The 19,920-nt window shown below is 48.1% G+C and overlaps 1 protein-coding gene across 3 annotated transcripts in view; it reads right to left on the bottom strand.

Annotated features, from left to right (window-relative positions):
* RCSD1 (RCSD domain containing 1) overlaps window positions 1-17,200 on the bottom strand; it is a 75,320-nt gene extending 58,120 nt beyond the window's left edge. The window contains exon 1 of one of the 3 annotated variants that reach the window (XM_017534152.2): window positions 16,877-17,200. In XM_017534152.2, the coding sequence (XP_017389641.1) occupies window positions 16,877-16,882 (6 nt within the window). In that variant the 5' untranslated portion in view covers window positions 16,883-17,200. The remainder of the gene's footprint in view (window positions 1-16,876) is intronic. The other 2 variants (XM_017534155.2, XM_017534153.2) reach the window with 2 other exon arrangements.
* Window positions 17,201-19,920: the final 2,720 nt, after the last annotated feature.

Raw genomic sequence — 19,920 nt, 5'->3', positions numbered from 1 at the left:
AAAAAAAAAAAAAAAAAGGAAGGAAAATAGTTATGTTAAGATGATGAATTTCAAACCTTAAAATATTTAAGATTAGCTCAATTTTAACAAACTAATATTTTAAAGCAAAGTGACTAGAAACTAAAGAAAATATCTTGAACAAAGTCCTTGGGTCTTCTAGAAAAAAAATTTTATTGGTGTGGTCTTATCACTGTTTTGTTTTATTTTTGGGACAGGGTCTTACTCTGTCACCCAGGCTGGAGTGCAGTGGTGTGCTCACAGCTCACTACAGCCTCCATCTCCCAGTCTCAAGCAATCCTCCTGCCTCAGCCTCCTGAATAGCTGGAACTACAGGTGCACCTCCACGCACTGGTATTATTTATTTATTCATTTATTCATTTATTTTAGAGATGATGAGTTCTTACTGTGTTGTCTAAGCTGGTCTCGAACTCCTGAGCTCAAGCAATCCTCCTGCCTCAGCCTCCTGAATAGCTGGGGCTACAGGTGCACCACCATGCACTGGTAATTTTTTTTTTTTTTAAACCAATGGGGTTTCACTATGTTGTCCAGGCTGGTCTTGAACTTCTGGGCTCAAGTAGTCCGCCCTACCTCAGCCTCCAAAGTGCTGGGATTATAGGTGTGAGTCACTGCACACGTCCCCTTGTTTTAAAAATAAGAACATGTCTCATGCAGGTCTTTCCAATGCATGGCTGTGGGCTATAAATTATTTGCTATGGAACGTGCAGCCTGATTAACACTAAAAGCACTTAAAGACATGTCCCTAATGGACAAGTAATTCTGTTGCCTCTACCCCTTTCTCTCTCTCTCTCTGTCTCTCTCTTTTTTGAAATGGAGTTTCACTCTTGTTGCCCAGGCTAGAGTTCAGTAATGTGATCTTGTTCACTGCAACCTCCGCCTCCCAGGTTCAAGCGATTCTCCTGCCTCAGCCTCCCAAGTAGCTGGGATTACAGGCATGCACCACTACACCCAGCTAACTTTTGTATTTTTAGGAGAGACGGGGTTTCACCATGTTGGTCAGGCTGGTCTCGAACTCCTGACCTCAGGTGATCTGCCCTCCTTGGCCTCCCAAAGTGCTGAGATTACAAGAATGAGCCACTGCGCCAGCCTCTACCCCCTTTGCTACCTGGCTACCACTACCCTAGCTTTCGGGTTACGTCCCAGAAATTCTGAGGATCCTGTTTCTCCTGAGACCTCCATTCCCTGAGCTTGAGAAAGAGCTCTATAGAAGAGTGTCACACAAAGGAGAGTCCTGGGGAGGATGCCTGGCCAGGATTAGAAACTCAAGCATCAGGACAAATAGCGAATGCATGCCGGGCTTAAAACCTAGACGACGGGTTGATAGATGCAGCAAACCACCACGGTACACATATACCTATGTAACAAACCTGCACACATGTATCCCAGAACTCAAAGTATATAAAAAGAAAAAGAAACTCTAAGTCTCAAACAAAATTGAGTCTTTCTACATGTTCTTCTTCTTCTTTTTTTTAAAGCATTAGTTTTGGTCAGCTACAACTCCCGAGCCCTCTTTCCCTGTGCTTAGCCTTCCTGGCGTTCCTCAAATGTGAGGGCCGTCCCGAGCTGTCCTTGGCGTGCTTCTCCCTGCATAGCTGCCGCTGCCACCCAGACCTGCAGGACCACTGCTGCGCTGATGACCGCCCAGCTGCGCCTCGGCCCAACGCCCTCCAAACTCCACGGCTCAATTTCCAACGTGGTGTCCTGCCAATGCCTCAACCAAAACTCAGCCTTTTCTGTACTCCCAACGAGTAACGTTCGCCGTGTTCCTAGATGGAAAACGCAGTCATTCTGATGGCTTTCTCTCTGACCCCCGCCCCTGTGACAGCCTTCAATGAAATACCAAATCTGCACCGTGGATTCTTCCCGCAGTTTGTTTTGCAGCTTCATTGCCTTTCCGTTCTCAAGGCCACCTCTCACCGGTGCCCTGGCCTCTCAACTGGTATTTCAGCCTCTAGATTAATTAAGGGCCCTCCAGCGCTCCTTGCATCCTGGGAGCCCCACTCTGCAAGGACCTTCATTTCGGGCTGAGGGAAGCAGGCAGCATCAATGCTGACCCCTCAGTGTGTGCACCATCTCACTGCATTCGGTCCTTCCAGCTGTGTCTACTGCCCTCTCCCCACCCGCTGTGTGCACACATGTGCACCCACACACACACGTGGGTTGAGAGGTCCTCCACCCTAGTCACTCAGGGCACTCAGTTTCCCCATGGGCATCCTTCATTTCTTCTCCTCATCACACTAGCTTCTCACCACCCTTCCCTTCTTCGCCCCTTCATTATTACCACCTGTTTAAAAAATTCTTCCTAGTTTTTGGTGGCCACTCTGATGTCACCCTCTCCCAAGAAGCCTTCTTCAATTGCACAAGTTGAGGATGTTCTTTCTCTGTGAAATTCCCCAGCCTCGTGGTCTCTTTGCTTATATAACACTTTAGCATATCCTGTGCCCTGCTTTATCTGGGGACACATCTTACTTCTTGGCACCACCACTACTGACCCTTCAGTGTATTGAGATGCTGTCTTTATATTTTACTCCCTCCAGGAATCCAGACAGCAGCTCTCATACAGTAGGCCCAATAAATATTTGTGGCACAAATGCATGCGTATTTCCAAGCAAGGTCTGTCCTATGCTGGTGCATGAAATTTTCCTAAAGCTAAGCAGAGGATTTTACATTCATCCCTGTTTAATTTTATGATGTTGGTTTTGGCCCAGAATCCCATCCTATATAAATCATTTTGAACTCGAGTATGTCACGTAGCATATTAACTATCCCAGTTGTGGGTCATCTGGATTCTTTCTATTTTTCATCCAAGTCATTAACAAAAATGTTTAACAATTAGGGCCAAGGATAGAGCCCTGTGGCCTGCCACGGGAGACTTTCTTCAGGAAAGACCTGGGGTCCTTAATCAAAGTACTTTGGGCCAGGTAGTTCAACCTGCACTGAATGCACCGTGCCAAAAATCCTTTGTAATACAAGTAATGTGACCACATGAGAAATCCGAATACGCTTGTTGGCACAGGAAAGCACTCAACTCCTTAAGCCCAGTCAGAAAGATCAGGACTGATGTCAGCTTAGATAGGGAGAGGGGCTCTGGTTTGAATGCTTAGCCTCTTACTGTCTGTCCCTGCAGCTGTTTTAGCAGTCTCCGAATCCCACCCTGTTCAGCTCCCTAGCAGAGGCCTCCCCACAGAGGTGTGAAAGGTAAGGAATTGTCAGGGTACAGGTAACTCAGGCATGTGAGGGAGGAAGTGGAAGGGAAGCTCTACTCCACACTGCCCTCCTTCCCGTTTCCTACCTCCTCGTTTCACTGATTTACCAGGGTGAACACACAAAATACGCTTGCCATCTGCTCTCCTTCCCTCCCTTTGAAATGTATTTCTTTTTTCCTTCCTTCCTTCCTTTTTTTTTCAGTTTCATTCTTGTTGCCCAGGCTGGAGTGCAATGGCACAATCTCAGCTCATGCAACCTCTGCCTTTGGGGTTCAAGTGATTCTCCTGCCTCAGCCTCCCAAGTAGGTGGGATTACAGGCACACACCACCACATCCAACTAATTTTGTATTTTTAGTAGAGACACGGTTTCTCTATGTTGGTCAGGTTAGTCTCAAACTCCTGACCTCAGGTGATCCTCCGGCCTCAGCCTCCCAAAGAGCTGAGATTACAGGTATGAACCACTGCACTTGGCTGAAATGTATTTCTTGAGCCAAGGAGACTCCCTTCTTCTTGCTGGTCTTGGCTGCTCATAAGCCTAATGCTTGGATTTGCCATTCTATGCCCAAGGCTCCCCTAGTCTCCCAGGTTCTAGTCTGGATTTATGTGGGACACTGTTCCAGCATTGCCCCCAAGACCCAGCCTCCTACAGAAGTCCAGAGAGCTCTGCCAGCAGAGTTTTACATGCAGGATGCAGTAACCACCCGTCTGTCAAACTCTCAGCCTGGAGAACTTCAGATGTCTTCTCGTCCATCCCGTGTCCCATTCCGAGCTGCACCAAAAGCACAGGAGGCGGGTCTCTTCTAAATGATAATAAAAGCCCCCTTCCCTAATCAATAAACAATTATATCACACCTAGTGTGCACTTTATACAACCATTACACAACCATTATACAATCATCACACACCATTGACTCATTTACACCTCATAACAACCCGTCAGGTAGGTGTTACCATTATTGCCATTTTACAAATGGAAAATTCAAGGCACGGAGAGGTCACAAGCTAGTAAAAGGCAAAGTCAAAACTCAAACCCAGCCATATGGCTCTCTGTGCTCCTAACCCTCAAGTCATTGCACTGCCTCCCCCTGTGGCATATGAAGCCTGCATTCCTGCATCTACTCACAGGGTGCCATGAACATATATTATGCTCATCATAGGATGTTGGGACCTAGGATGGGGATTAGCAGAGCTTACAGTTTAGCTGAGGAGACAGGGGAAAGTACTTTGAAAAGGAAGTGTGGTAGAAGTGTAAAGTATTTTCCCTATTACTGTTGCACAGCTCAGAACCTCTTTTATGCTATAAGAAGCCTCTTTGTCCTTATATCGGTAAGGTTCATTTTGCTCATATTCACCAATGTCACTTTTTGCCTTCTCTTCGCCACCTTCCACTAGGCACAGAGAGCACCAGTGCTTTCTTACAGAAGACACACTCAAGTTGTTACAATTTTTTACAATATCACTTTAATAAATACTAATAACATCACCACCATGCATTTGTGAAATAATTGAACATTTCAAGGTTACTTCCATAAGATATTCATTACATGCATAATCTTACTTCCTTTTCAAAATAGCCCTAGAAGGTAGGTAGAGCAGGTACCAGGTTTACAGAGGGGAGAACTGACCCTGAACCTAAAACCCAGGATTGATAGTCTTTCTCTGCACAGCATCCCCCTTGATCTATTACAAATTCAAAAATCAGGCAAAGAAAGCCTTAAGGGAACAGAGAAAAGTCTGTTGCTACCATTTCTTCAAGTTCTACTGCCTAATTCCAATGTTACTTGCAGGGTGACTTTCACTAACTCCTTCCTTAGGGACGAAAGGCAAGGCTTATGTACAAGGCTTATGGGAAAGAATGGTGATTCTAAGTGTTATGTAACTATATGTAGAAAAAAGGCATAGATTCCCTTTCACCAAGGGGGAGCACATTCCAGTCAAAAGGTGTGTGGAGAATTCCATGCTGCTCACATAGCAACAAAGACTTCCACCTCCCAGGAGCCACCTGGGCTGTAAGCTGCAACTCCTGATGGCATGGTCCATGGGACTGGCTGTTCCAGGACTACGAGGCTTGAGAAACAGTCTAAACAGATCCCTTAATAGCGCAGGTGTGTACTTCTCTGATATATTTTCCTGCATGTCTGTACCTCCAGCTTCTCCTTCAAACCCCCCTGCCCCTCTTAACCACCCCCAAAGCACAAAGAACAGTTGACATCATTGAAAACATTATTTGTGCTTGTGAAGCAGTTTTGATTTCAATCTGCAAGAACATCTCCGACCACAAAAGCTGTGTAAGACTCAAGTGAATGAACCCTGAGTGATGCAGATAAATGCTTTCTCCCTGGGTCTTCCCCCGCTTGTCAGGCTGAAAGACACAGTCTTACTTCCAGACATAGCTCAAAGAACCTCCGCTCTGTGTAGGCTTCTAAGACTTCACCAGGCTACTAACAACATTCCTGAAGTCCTTCTAGCTCTCATCATTTGGAGGCCATGGGAGGATGGTCCTTCCTGCCCCTGTGGTTAAGTGGAGCCATGTGGATCGTTATGAACCTTCTAAGAGAGAGCATTTAGTGGCCTGTGCGAGTCCTCCAGAACTTTCCTTCCATCTTCCAAGACAACCAGCAAAGGGGTAGCTGCTCCCACTGCTTAGGTGTCAGAGGGAGAACAAACGATGACCCCGAGCAGAGCCCCCAGCCAACCCTCAATGGACTCGTAACATGGGTGAAAAGTAAACCTTTGCATTTCAGCCATGAAGATTGTGGCACTGTTACAGCAACGCTGGCCTGCCTTCCTACTTATGCAACAGGACTGTTTACTCACTGCCTTTTCAGAACCAATCACACTGTTTTATAATTATTTCTTTCATTTCTGTCCCCTCTTTACCTTCAAACTGTAATGGATCTTGAGGGCAAGGATTGTGTCTTATTAATTCACATTTAGTAGCTGCTTGGTACATATCTTTTTGTTTTTGTTTTGTTTGAGATGGAGTCTTGCTCTGCTGCCCAGGCTGGAGTGCAGTGGTGCGATCTTGGCTCACTGCAACCTCTGCCTCCTGGGTTCGAGCGAGTCTTCTGCCTCAGCCTCCTGAGTAGCTAGGACTACAGGCACATGCCACCACACCTGGCTAATTTTTGCATTTGTAGTAGACACGGGGTTTCACCATATTGGCCAGGCTGGTCTCAAGTTCCTGACCTTGTGATCCACCCACCTTGGCCTCCCAAAGTGCTGGGATTACAGGCATGAGCCACCACACCCAGCCTAGTACGTGTCTTTAAATAAATGAATGAAGGGATGAATGAAAGAATAAGATATTTGAGAACAGGGTCTTATAATCTTGCTAGGCATGGTCCTTTACAATGGTGGTGGTGATCCTAGATAATCTTGAGTGGCTCTTCCCAGGCTGCTTGCACCATAGCTATCTCCCTGAAAAGGGACCAGATGAGTGGGGGTGATCCTTATGGCTACATGGAAATGCTCCATAGCATCCTGGAGACAGACTTCCCATCCCAACTGCAGCTCTCTGAAAAGAGAATTATAGCTGAGACCCAGGCCACTAGGGGTATGGATGACAGAGGTGTATATTGGGCTACCTAAAAGGTAGGAAATTAGTCACACAACAGGTGTCAATGAATATTCATTGGTAATTTGCACCTAAGGTACTAGTGGGGGCTGTTGGGGGGTGGTCATAATATAGCTTAACACTAACCCAGGATTCACCCCAATAATCCCCAAGTCCTTTACCTCTACATAGATAGGATGTTGCCTGCTATAGTAGGGTGAATGGTGACCCCCTAAAAGATATGATCACTTCCTGGATAGTCACGGTGGCTCATGCCTGTAATCCAACACTTTGGAAGGCTGTGGTAGAAGGATCACTTGAGCCAGAGTTCAAGACCAGCCTGGGCAACATAAGGAGACCTTGTCTCTACTAAAAATATAAAAATAAGCTGGGTATGGTGGTGCACGCCTATAGTCCCAGCTACTCAGGAGGATGAGGTGAGAGGATCACTTAAGCCCTGGAAGATTGAGGCTGCAGTGAGCCATGGTTGTCCCACTGCACTCCAGCCTGGGTGACAGAGCAAGACCCTGACTTGCGAAAAAATAAACAAACACACACAAGATACGATCACTTCCTAATCCCTGGAACCTGTGAATGTTACCTTATGTGGAAAAAGTCTTAGCAGAGGTAGTTATCAATTTTGAGATGAAGACATCATCCTGGATTATCAACGTAGGTCCTAATCCAGTGACACAGGTCCTTATGAGAGACACACAGAGGAGAAGGTAAGGCAAAGATGAGACGAAGACTGCAGTGGCATGGCCACAAGTCAAGGATGCTGGTAACCACCAGGAGCCAAAAGAAACATGTAATGGAGCCGCCCCTTGAGCCTTAGTAGGGAATGAGGTCCTCCTGACACCCTGCTTTTAGACATCTGGCCTCAAGAACCATGAAAAAAGACGTTGCTGTTGGTTTCAGCCACCCAGTTTGTGGTAATGTTAGGGCAGCCCTCGCAAACTCATACATCTGCCAGCTCCACTGGCTTCAGATTCTCCATCTGGGCAGCACTTCTGTACTCTACAGCAGCCTGCAGCACCAGGCATCTCTCTGAGTTTCCCATTCGTTTCCCCAAGGAAAACAAGGATTTGGAATCATCCTTGTTCTCCTCTGCAGTACTTAAATTCAGGTCTTTGTGAGGGGATTCAGGCATGACTGGACAACAGGGCCCAAGGGGCTTCCCCCGAAAGACCCCTCAAGGCGTCAGAGAAAGGAAGCCTAGTAGAACAAGGCATACAGCTGCGGTGGGGGTGGCTGGGCCCTCCTGGCCTCAGCTCTGGGTCTCTTGGCATCTGTTAAAACAATGAGAATAAAAACAGCTCTTCTCCCCACCAACCCTATCCCCACAGATAGTGGTGCTTGCTAGGGAAGACCTAGAGAGCTGAGCACCACTGTGTGGAGGACTCAGAGAGCCAAGAAGGCAATACACAGAAATGAGAAGCCAATAAAGTCATCATGAGTCCATTTAAACATGCAGATCAAAAGCGCTCTGGTGTGCTGGGAGTCAGAGGACCTTGATTAACTCTGACTTCGTTACTAACTGACTTTAAGTATGAACATTGGTAAATCATGTATGCTCAGTTTCCTCATCTTTAAAATGAAAAGGATGGAAGAAATTGCTAAGGCTCTTTCTTGCTTTCAAAACTCCAAAGTCCTAAAAATGAATGTGGAAAAATCTTCCTGTTTTGCCTTAGGTGTGGGCACCAGTTTCACCCAGAGACACTAGAGCCTTTCAGAAGTCTTTTAGCTGTGCAGAGGAGGGCTCAGAGTAAATCTGTGTCAGGCCTTACAAGTGCCAAGCCTTGAGCTGGCTGGCCTCCACCGTGGTCTGGCCTGAGCTAGAGGAAGACTGGCCAGGCTGAGGGGCATGTGGTCTCCCTGAGAGCCCACGTAGGTGCTGTGTGGGAAGCCAGAGCTTCTCCAGAGCAAAAGGAAGAACAGGGGCCACAGGACCCCACCAGATACGGTAGGTTCAAATGTTAGAAGGTTGGTAATTACCTTCTAGACCCTGGGCACATTAGTTAAGCATCTCAAAGCCTCAGCATCCTTTCCTAGAAGACTGACATAATACGACTTTATGAAGATTAAAAAAGATAAATTTGTGCACAGCATCTATATATAGTAGGCGTTCAACAAGTGGTAGTAATTACCATGACAACAGGCTGTAGGTCTCTCCCACACTGACATTGGTGTGACTGCTCAGGAACGAATTTCCCATTATTCACCCGAACATATCTCTAACGCACAACAAGCCAGAAACCTGAGGCCTGGGAATGTGCTTCAGAGATGGAGGTCGGGGTCTGGGCCCAGCAGGGTGGGAAAAGTGTGCATGTAGCTCACGCGTTGGGAACGAACTATTGAAGGCAGAGGTTCTAGCGAGGAGGCTCAGAGGAGGCCCAAAACCTGCTGTGGCACACTGTGAGATGCAGATTCTCTGTGACCTGTGGCGTGGGCGGCTGGATTGCACAATAGCAGCCACAAGGCTCAGCGGTGCTGCTTACCTGGGCTTGGGCTGATGCATGTGGTTGGCCGCTGCTCCACAGTCCACCCTGTTGCGTCCCTTGGCTGCCTCTGGGCAAACAGGAGAAACCCTGGCTTTATAGGGAATGTACCAGATGTGTGGGCATAGTGGAAGGAATGAGCGGGACTGTAGGTGGAGGTGTAAGCAGGAACAGAGAGGTGTGTGTGTGTGTTCTGTTCCTAGAGCCCTCTTTCTGTTAATGAAGGTAAGAGGACTTGGGTAGCTTTAGGTGAGCTTGACCAAACTTTGGGACCTGGAGCCTATTTCAAATCAATTTCTCTAGCAGGAGCCTTTGGGGGCAGGTTCCAGAAAGGCACGTGCTTGCTATTAGATTGAGGTCTCCTGTGTGTTCTGCACCCCGGGGCTGCCAGGGGATGGGTGAAGAGCAGTACTTGTGGAGGAATCCCCAGCACAGGAAGCCAGTTTTCTCTACCTCCTATTAGAAGAGGCTTTGAACGCCCATGTACCTTAGAACTTATCAAGATACTATCTTGCATGTTTTTATGTCGTGTCATTTGCATATATCTTGTTTCCCCAAATAGAAGAGAGCTCCTTTTAGGGCAGGAACTGTGACTTACATTTCCTGTACTCCCCATCTAGTCCTCAAATATCGTTATCTTGCTCTATCTTCCAGGAACGAACTACTTATTGTTCTCCATGCACTCCATGCTGTTTCTTGCACCAGTAGCTTTGCTCTCGTCATTCTCTCTGATTGGAATGCTCTTCCCAATTTTCTGCCCTTGGTTAACTCTTACTCACCCCTCAAGATTCAACTCAGAAATTATTTTCTCCCTGAGCCCAGGCTGATGTCCTTCATCTGTGCATGTAGGCACTCATCCCTGCTCCGCAATAATCTGTTTAGGTGTCTGTCTCCCGTCTTAGACTGCAAGTTCTTCAAGGGCCAGCAAACCGATAGATAAGTTTCCCTTTAGCTCCCCAGTGCCTGGCTGACAGTAAAGGCTCAGTGTATGCTTACTGAATCTAACTAAAAAGCTAGTGCATGGGCCGGGCGCTGTGGCTCACGCCTGTAATCCCAGCACTTTGGGAGGCTGAGGCGGGTGGATCACGAGGTCAAGAGATCGAGACCATCCTGGTCAACATGGTGAAACCCCGTCTCTACTAAAAATACAAAACATTAGCTGGGCATGATGGCGCGTGCCTGTAATCCCAGCTACTCGGGAGGTTGAGGCAGGAGAATTGCCTGAACCCAGGAGGCGGAGGTTGCAGTGAGCCGAGATCGGGCCATTGCACTCCAGCCTGGGTAACAAGAGTGAAACTCCGTCTCAAAAAAAAAAAAAAAAAAAAAAAAAAAAAAAAGCGGCCGGGCGCGGTGGCTCAAGCCTGTAATCCCAGCACTTTGGGAGGCCGAGGTGGGCGGATCACGAGGTCAAGAGATCGAGACCATCCTGGTCAACATGGTGAAACCCCGTCTCTACTAAAAATACAAACATTAGCGGGCCGTGGTGGCACACGCCTGTGGTCCCAGCTACTCGGAAGACTGAGGTAGAAGGATTGCTTGAACCCAGGAGGTGGAGGTTGCAGTGCACCGAGATTTCGCCACTGCACTCCAGCCTGGCAACACAGCAAGACTCTGTCTCAAAAAAATAAATAAATAAAAATAAAATAAAATAAAAAGGGATGGGCTCTAATGGCATCTCAGAGGGGTCTCTTACAGAGGTAAGGGCCCTGCACCTCTCTTAGGGAGTCACTGAGACTTGGAATTGCACCGGCTGGAGGCCCTTCCCCTGGAAGAGGATTTGATCCATCCAAATAAACGACTCTACAGGGTGAGCCTCATGGTCTTATCCATCTGTTTCCATAATTCCCAGGAGGTAAGTACTCAGGAAGCCCCAAAGAAGAAAAATGGCAGACTCATTGCCCAGAAGACCAAAAGAACCAGGACAGTATTCACTCGGGTCCGGCGCTGGTGATGAGCTCCCAGAGAGTCCGAGGGAAATCCTGTTGGTGGTGGCAACACAGCGTTCATCCTGTGTCTGAAACATCACAGAAACTTTGATACTACGAGAACTATCCCTCTGTCTTACCTCCGAAGGCTTGGACTGAACTACTCCCCAGATAAGAGAAAAAATGCAAGCTGTTGGCTTTCCGAAAGTCCAATAGTGCCTACATCCTCAGGACAGCTCTTGGTAAGTTGGTTTATCCCCTTATCATATGGCAGAGGGCAGTTAAAAATTGTTTTGTTTCACCCGGAGCTCTGAGATTTTTAGATTCTAATGAGTTGAGTAGGGGTGGTCAGGCTGGCTCCACAGACTTAAATATTATTACTGGAGGAAAGTGGAGCTGCCTTCAGATTTCTCTGGAACCAAAACGCTTTCTCTTGCGGCCCTGATAAGATTACGGGGCTGCTGAGCCGCCAGTGTTCAGATTTCCCACGGAACCGCGCGCGCCAAGCTCTGGCTCGCAGTGCTGTGAGGAGCCGCGCTGCGGATCAGGCTCTGAAACCCGACTCCTTTCCAGGAATGCACACTCACCCTCTCCTGCGATAGGGCCTGGGCTGGGCCCTTAGAGTCTCACTCCCCAAATTCCCCCTGTCGTCACAGTCCAACAAACGGAAGATGTCTGCTAAGTGGGAGCCAGTGTGACGGTGAGGGTCCCGCAGAGCACGTGGGAGCCAGAGAGGAATGTGGGGTATTTGGGCATGCCGCAAGTCCACCCAGCCAAACTCTGGCTTCAGAGGCTGTGCAATTCCTAATTACGGCCCATCAGCTCCAACCAGCAGCCAACATATGGCTCAGTGAGAGGGTGGGTGGGTCAAAAAACACTGAGGGCTGTGGGTGTTTCTCCTAGTGTTTCACGGTGAAATATCAAAATAATCTTTTTAAGACTTGGATTCGTTACACGTTTCTTTTCTATCTCCTAGCCCCATAATTTTAAAAAATATGGTAGAAAATATTTTCTGAAGTAAAAAGATATGGATGAAAAAGTAGGTTACAAAATGAACACATTATATACACCAGTATGTACACACACACACACACACACACACACACTCACATCGACAGTCTGTGAGAATGAAAAGACATGAGAACCCCATAATTTTTGAGTAACATTAAAAATACAAGATCTGGTATGTAATAAGTGCCCGGTAAATACTGAATAAGGGTATTTATTCAGTATTTGCCATGAGTGACAAAGTAATATCTGGGAAAGATTTGGAGTTACCCCAGAGAAAACGATTCATTTATTGACTCCACCTAATTTAGAAATTCATGATTTTTTCAGTGGCATGGTGTGCTTCCTATTTAGTTGAACAAACAAAGGATTTAGTCAGTGAAACGTAAACTTTTTTCAAGCATACTCAGGCTATTAGCAGCGCACGCAATTTGTATTTCAGCGACTAAGAATATTAATTTAAATGTGACATCCTACATCTCCAGCTTCTTCTTTACTACGCACCTCTGTCCTCTGGGTTCCTATCCACAACAACATCACCTATTATCTCTTCTGGAGGAGAATCACATTTGTTTGATAACAGGTTTGTATTTCTCAGGGAGTGGTGGACATTCTGCTTACAACAATCAAAATCAACATAGCTAAACCCTGCTTGTTAAAAACAAAAACAAAAAACTGATCTTTCTACCCTCTTCAATATTTGCTCATGCAACAAGCCTTTCTTGGTGCCCATTAGGCCCTATATATATAAGACATGGCCCCTGCCCTCAAGGAGCCTTCCAGGGTGACAGTCAGCGAGGCTGACAGTTCCAGTTCTGCTTGGTGCTCTAATAGTGGCTTGAACAAAGTGCTCTGAGAGAGCTGTAGAGTCTGTGGGCATCACAGAAGGCTTCCAGAGGTGGAGACATTTGAGCTGCAGACCAGGAGAAGGAGTTCCCTATTTCTGCTAATCATTTATCAAGCAATCAAGCAAACTTTTATTGAGGAAATTATATGACTATACGCCAGGCACCGTGCTCATTGTGGAGACTCAAAGACCAGTGAGACAGTTCCTGCCTGCAAAAGACTTCGTACAGAGCTATAAAAGTTGGTACTGCCATTCTCTCTGGCACCATGGAGAACTTCACTCTTCTGGGTGCCTTGGTGATTTCTCACTCCCCTTCCAGCACGTGGTCTTTACTCTTTTCAGCCTTCTCCATTCTTATTGTATCCTGAAGTCAGAATACACCTGGGCTTGAAAAGATGCTTTCTAACCTGGTTCCCTTGCCCACTCCATGAACTGGCATTTTTGCTGTATCATCCCTGCTACATCACAGCTGCCAGCTGCCTCACACCTCTCAGAGTTTTCTACTGTCCATGGGGCAGAATCCAGGGCCATACACATTCTGGCCTTCAAGGGTTGCAGGTGGCCTCTGCATGAATTAGAAAAAGCCACCCATTTGAGGCTCAACTAGGCAAGGAGATTTTGCACGAACAAAAAGTAACCTTTTCCTCCAAGTGACTTGGATTTCAGCTCCCACTCACTCACTTAGCTGGGCATCTACTATACTCAGTGGCCTTGGATTTATCTTATTACTTTCATTTTTTTCCTGTTACTGCTTTCCTACCTTCCTTCCCAGCCAGCTGCACAAAGCTGGCATGTTCTCCCCGTGCCCATTCCTTGTACCTTCTCCCTCTCACCAACATCTTTCTTCCAAGGCTTCTTTTGAATTTAACTCATCTGAACTCCTGCAGAACTTAAGATCTGCAGTAGTATTCAACTGGCACTTTATGCATTTGAAAATGATATATATGACAGGATATAGTCGGTCTCATTCCCTTTATTGGACTGTGAGCTTTTAAAAAGCAGGGATCAGATGGCATATACTATACCTTGTTTATCCCAAAGGGCTTTCTGAGGGCTGAAGTAATGATTGATGTTGTTGATAATGGTAATGGTGACTTTAAAAAAAGATCTCTGAAAGACTTCCAATAGGTACATGAGATTTAGCGAATGAATGTTGAGTAAGCCTCTGGTTTGGATTCCTCATACTGAGAAGTCATATAACTTAGTTTCTTCCCAGATACAGTAGCCTTTTCATGTCTCAAAAGTGAGTTTCACCTCTCGAAAGAGGGTTTTACTCTGAGATTTTCAGAAACCCCCAAATCATACTCCTGCATATCATGTTCCACCATGAACAGTTTACTTCCTGGCTAGGAATGGTCACTTCCCTGGCTAGGAATGGTCACTTCCCGGGCCCCTTGGTTTCCTCTTTACTTTCTTCACTGGCAATTGCAGGTGTTCCTTTTCTTTTTTCCCCCAGCATTATGACAAAGAAACTTCAATAGCAGCCACTGCCCAAACAGCAAACTGATGTCCTGCAATAGATGCAGGGTGATTTGCCAGGCTTCTGGCAGGCTGAGCCATTCCCTCCCTGTGTCCCTCCCAAAACCTAGACCAGGGGTGATTTTGGTATCTTGGTAGAATCCTACATAAGTTACTACACATCTCAGCAAGGAAGAGTCTTCTCTGTTTCTGCAATCCCCTCCACCCCCCAAGCCACACAGGAAGTTGCTCAGCTGATAGTTTCGGGGCCTCCGCCATACACTGTTCCTTACTCAACCAAGTGGGGAGAAAGTGCCTCTGTGGAAGGAGACCCTCCCTGTTTTCTCAGGACGAAGTTCGCATTTGCCTTCGGCCCTCCAGCAGCAACCTGCTCTCAGTCTAAGAGTTGTGTTCCTCTTATCTCCAATCCATTTCTTCAAGAGGTTAGACAGGTCACACATCATAGTGAAACTGCAGCCTGGGGCCTAACCCACCTTGTACTCTTCCAAAAGAGGGAAGCCACTTCTAAAACAATTTCTTAAGGAGCCTTCATCCAACCCAAGAAGCTGGGCGTTGCCTGGGCCATTTCCCTCCTTTACCTTGAAGCAGTGGCCAGCTAAGAGAGAACCCTGTTGCTTTATGCTTGTGTGATCTTTGGGTAGATGTGTGTACACCACCTGCTGAGCTTTGCTGTGTGCATGCTTCACCCGCAGCCCTAATCTGCCCAAGTTTCCTGGCCTTGCAAATGTTTCTGTGGAGGGTCCATCTTAGCTTCCAGTGGCTCTTGCACTCTGTAAAGTCTCCTTGAAGGTGATTCCCTGTTCCTTGAAGACAACTGGTTGGGCTGGATGCCTGAATACACCTTCGTGACTTCTCTAAGTCACAAACTTATTGCTCCCTTAGAGAAGTCATGAAGCTTTGCAGGCAAGCACGGAGTCTAGCTTAGAAAAGACAAGCAGGGCCAGGTGTCGTGGCTCATGCCTGCAAATCTAGCACTTTGGAGGGCCAAGGTGGAGGATCACTTGAGCCCAGGAGTTCAAGACTAGCATGGGCAATATAGTGAGAACCTGTCTCCACAAAAAATTTAAAGACTAGCCAGGCATGGTGGTACACACCTGTAGTCCCAGCCACTTGGGAGGCCGACTTGGGAGGAACCTTTGAGCCTGGAAGACAGAGGTTGCAGTGAGCTGAGATTGTGCCACTGCACTCCAGCCTGGTAACAGAATAAGACTCTGTCTCGAAAGAAAAGAAAGAAAAGAAAAGAAAGAGAAAGAGGAAGGAAGGAAGGAAGGACGGACAGACGGACAGACAGACGGACGGACGGACGGACAACCAGGGCCCAGGCACAGAGCCTGGAGCGGGGAAGATAGTGGAGCTAACTGTGAATCTTGATTGCACTAACCATAGTCTAGTGAGCAACACAGGTTTCCTTTTGAATATGAGTGGGAATCACCTTTAAAACTATATAACATTTGCACCTTCTCAAAAGCCCCAAGTCAGACTAAGATTGACTTAGGGCTACATATTAGGTCTAAGTTTCAAGGAGAAAACATACGGAAGCCTCAAGATGTGCAGAGGAATGTGGGAATATACACAACTACTCCTCTGCTGAGGTTGGGGCAGAAGAGGAAAGTCCCCAGATCTCCTCTAAGTAGGCAGAGAAGTGCCAGGCCCCACTCTGGCACAGCCTGCAGATGTGGCCAGAATACCTCCATACACACAGCTTCAGAGGCAGGGGTGTCCAAGAGTGTCTTAAGTTGTATCAGAAATAAGGTCATTCGACTGACCAGTGAGGGGAGCTTTTCAAAAAGTTATGGAAGAAGATGTGACAGACACAGGAAAGACTTCAGAAGCAAGAGGCCAACTGGACTCTAAAATGCCACTCCCTAAACGAAAAGGGAAGCCACAGACCCACGAAGATGTGCTGGCCTCGTGCTGCCAGCTGTTTCTCTTTCACTACCCATCTCTTCAGATGCAAGGGCTTCTGCCTTCTTGCAGAGTTTCTGCCCGCACGTTTATCCATTTACAAACCTTGGCTGCACCTAACTTTTGTTTTTTTAAGCATGTAAGTTCCTAACCAAAATACCCGGACCTCTGGGAAAGCCCCTCTCCTCTCCCTCTGAGGTCTTTCCTTGCCGACCCCTGCCTGCCCACCCGCGTCTCCTAGGTAGGAGCAGGGACGGTCCTCAGTCCTCCGGAGTTGACCAAGGAGGCGTCGGAGCAGCAGGCATTTGCCCTTCTAGTTGGCAGCAGCGATGAGCCGCGTGCTCCACGCTCAGAGCAGGGGCAGCCGCCCGGGGAAGGGGCGCCCGGGACCTCGTTCGCCGCCCAGCCCCGCGCCCCACGCCGGGTCCTTTACCTCCATGTCCTTCAGGTGCCGACTCTGCTGCAGACGCGCCCGCTCGCTCGGGCCGGAGCTCGCGATCCCCGCTGTCCTCTCGCCTCCCGGCCGGGGCCAGGTTTGGGCTGCGGCGGGCACAGGGCGAGTGGGCAGCGGCGCGCGCCCGGCTGCGCTCGGCTGCGGGACTGCCCCGGCCGCGGGGGCCCTGCGCGAGAGAACGAGGAAGGAGGAGGAGGGAGGGAGGAGAGGGGAGGGTGGGGAGCGCGGAGAGAGGCCGGCGATCAGGGTTTAAATTTAGACGCAAATCTAAACAGATACTGTCCCTCCCAGGGCAGGACTCAAGAGCAGGAGCCACGACTCCGTGTGCCCAAACATGGGGATGGGCAGCCGCCGGGCCCCTCTTTCTCGCGAAGTTTCTCAGGACTCTGGGCTTTGCCACGGTCTCAGTCCTTCTCAACCCTTCGGTCCCTTAATGGGTCTTTTTTTCCCCCTCCCCTCCAAGAATTAGAGTGGTCCTTTAATTCTTTTTATTTCCCCTCTTTTCGATTTCCTTCTTCAGTGTCCATCTTTCCTGCTTTCCTTCTTCCGCTCCTTCTTTTTAAAATCGCATTATTGTCATACCTGGTTCCCCTGCAGTTCCTGGGTGGAGTTCGAGGACCCTCCCTGGTGGAAGGCGTCTGTGTTCTCCCAAAAGAGGAGCCCTGCGTGGCGCCGACCGGGACCACCTTTCCCTTCTCACCTCTTTTCCTCTCCGCTTTCCAGGAAACCACTATCTATCCATCTATCTATCTATCTATCATCTGTGTATGAGGAGAAAAATGAGGAATCCACGTAAAGTTTTTCAAGCTCCCCGAAGTGGTAAATCTTTTCTTCAAACCTTGCTTTGACGGATGCGTTCGGTTTTGTGGGAATTTTGGCTCCCACAAGCTGCCTGCTAAAGGGCCTCCTCTCCATTCCTTTTAAATATAGTTAAGGGCAAGATGCGCAACATCTGATTCCCATAGGGCTCAGCATAGCAACCCTCCTTCAGGGCCATCCTGGCTGGGCAGCAAAGAGGCCTCGGGGGAGGGATGCGGGGACTGGAGTCTGCACTAGGGTCGTTCCATGCTACCAGTTCATATGCTGTCCTCTGGCCCTGAGTGACCCTTCGGATCTCTGCCCCCTTTGGACCCTTTGGCAGGGAGAAATGGGAAAATTCCTTCAGAGACTTGTGAGTGGCAGGGTAGTGGCTGGGTGTATGAGCCTCTGGGCCACCCCACAGCATTCTCACGGGCCCAACCCCAACTCAACCAGGGGAGGGGAGCCCCATCACAGAGGTGGGCAATAAGACAGGTGATGGTGAGCACTGTAAAGAGATGTGGAGAAACAGTGAAGAAAACAGGCTGAGTCTGCTCCTGCTGCAAAGGCTGCCCTGATTCTGCTTCTCCCAGCACCTTCCCTGCACTTTCAGGCATTTAGATTGCTGCTTTGGGTCCCAGTCTTAGAAATATGGCCTCCTTTCTGTCCTAGAACTTTCTAAGGCCCAACTTTCTAAAGCACTGGCAACCTTAGTGCCAGGGTGGCTTCTAGTTCATTAGCTCTGCTGAGTATAGCGGAAGACCCCTGGTTTTAGAAACAGACAGATTGAGGGTTGGATTCCAGCTCTGCTACTTTCTAGCTGTATTTTCTTAGACAAGTCAGTTAACCTCTCTGATTCTTATTTTCCTCACCTATACAAGATAGTAGGCACTCTGCAAAGAGTGGCTGTTTTTATAATGCTTAGCTCCATGTACAAGCTTCAGATGAATAAGAGCCTGATATTTCTTTTATTTACAGTCAGGCTCTCTGGGACCAGTAAAAACAGCCCTCAGTCCCAGGAATCAGCAGTGAGCGCCCTCCTAGCCCAGCCACATGGCTGCACAGGTGAGGACTCTAGAGCAAGTCGGTGGTAAGGAAGGGTATTTACTGGTAACTTGCAATGCACACTTTTCCTTGTAATTTTTTCCATTCTTCTTTTTAAAGGTGCAGGACATAGTGATGACCCATCAGGTCTTCTAACTCTGCCCTGTAGGGCCTTTTCCGTTCTCCCTCCACCCAGTCCTCCTTCGTGCTCAGAATGGCGCTGCCCCAGCACAGGTTTCTGGCTTTGAAAACAGGAGGGCGGAAGTGCTTACCCAGAGGAAACCGTTAGGCCCAGATAACATCAGTCACCCAAGGTGACTTGCAGCTGCTCCCCACGCCCTGCTCAGGCCTCCCTCAGCTGAGAACAGATGACCACAAAGCAAATAAGCTTGGCCTGCACCATGTTCCTGGGTCTTGGGTGGAGAGCAGGATGCTGCTCCAGAACTATTTGGGCCCCAGGCTGGGAATTCTCCTGAGGGAGGGGGTGGAAAATGGGGAAGGAGGGACCAAGGTGTAGCCCTGAGCTGTGTTTAGGAAGCCATGAGTAGGTGTGGTGTGTGTATTCCTTTCATCTTTTTCTTCTGTCCCTACAGAAGATCTCCAGGAGCCAGAATAGCAATAACTTTGCTGATAAACACCCAGATTTGTAACTGGCTGTTCTGGGGGCTGGGAGGAGATGACAGCCCAAGGGAAAGGGAAAGTGACTTTCTGAGGAGTTAGTTCCCCTGCTTCTCTGGGGGTCTAACTAACACGGAACCACTTCCTTTACTCTGCCCCTGGGCCTTCCCCTTCATATACCCTGATAGCCAGAACCAGCCAAGCAATAAGTAGAGGTCTTCAGGTAACTAAGAATAAGAACACCAGGCTGGGCGCAGTAGCTCACACCTGTAATCCCAGCACTTTGAGAGGCTAAGTCGGGCAGATCACAACGTCAGGAGTTCAAGACCCAGCCTGGCCAACATGGTGAAACCCCATCTCTACTAAAAAAAATACAAAAATTAGCCGGGCATGGTGGCATGTGCCTGTAATCCCAGCTACTTGGGAAGCTGATGCAGAAGAATTGCTTGAACCCAGGAGGCAGAGGTTGCAGTGAGTTGAGATTGCACCACTGCACTCCAGCCTGGGTGACAGAGCAAGACTCTGTCTCAGAGAAAAAAAAAAAAAGGCCAGATGTGGAGGCT

This window comes from Cebus imitator, unplaced genomic scaffold, assembly GCF_001604975.1.
Source record: "Cebus imitator isolate Cc_AM_T3 unplaced genomic scaffold, Cebus_imitator-1.0 Scaffold84, whole genome shotgun sequence".
Taxonomy (NCBI): Eukaryota; Metazoa; Chordata; class Mammalia; order Primates; family Cebidae; genus Cebus; species Cebus imitator.
The sequence above is the reverse complement of the archived record's forward strand: the minus strand, read 5'-3'. Positions and strand labels throughout refer to the sequence as shown.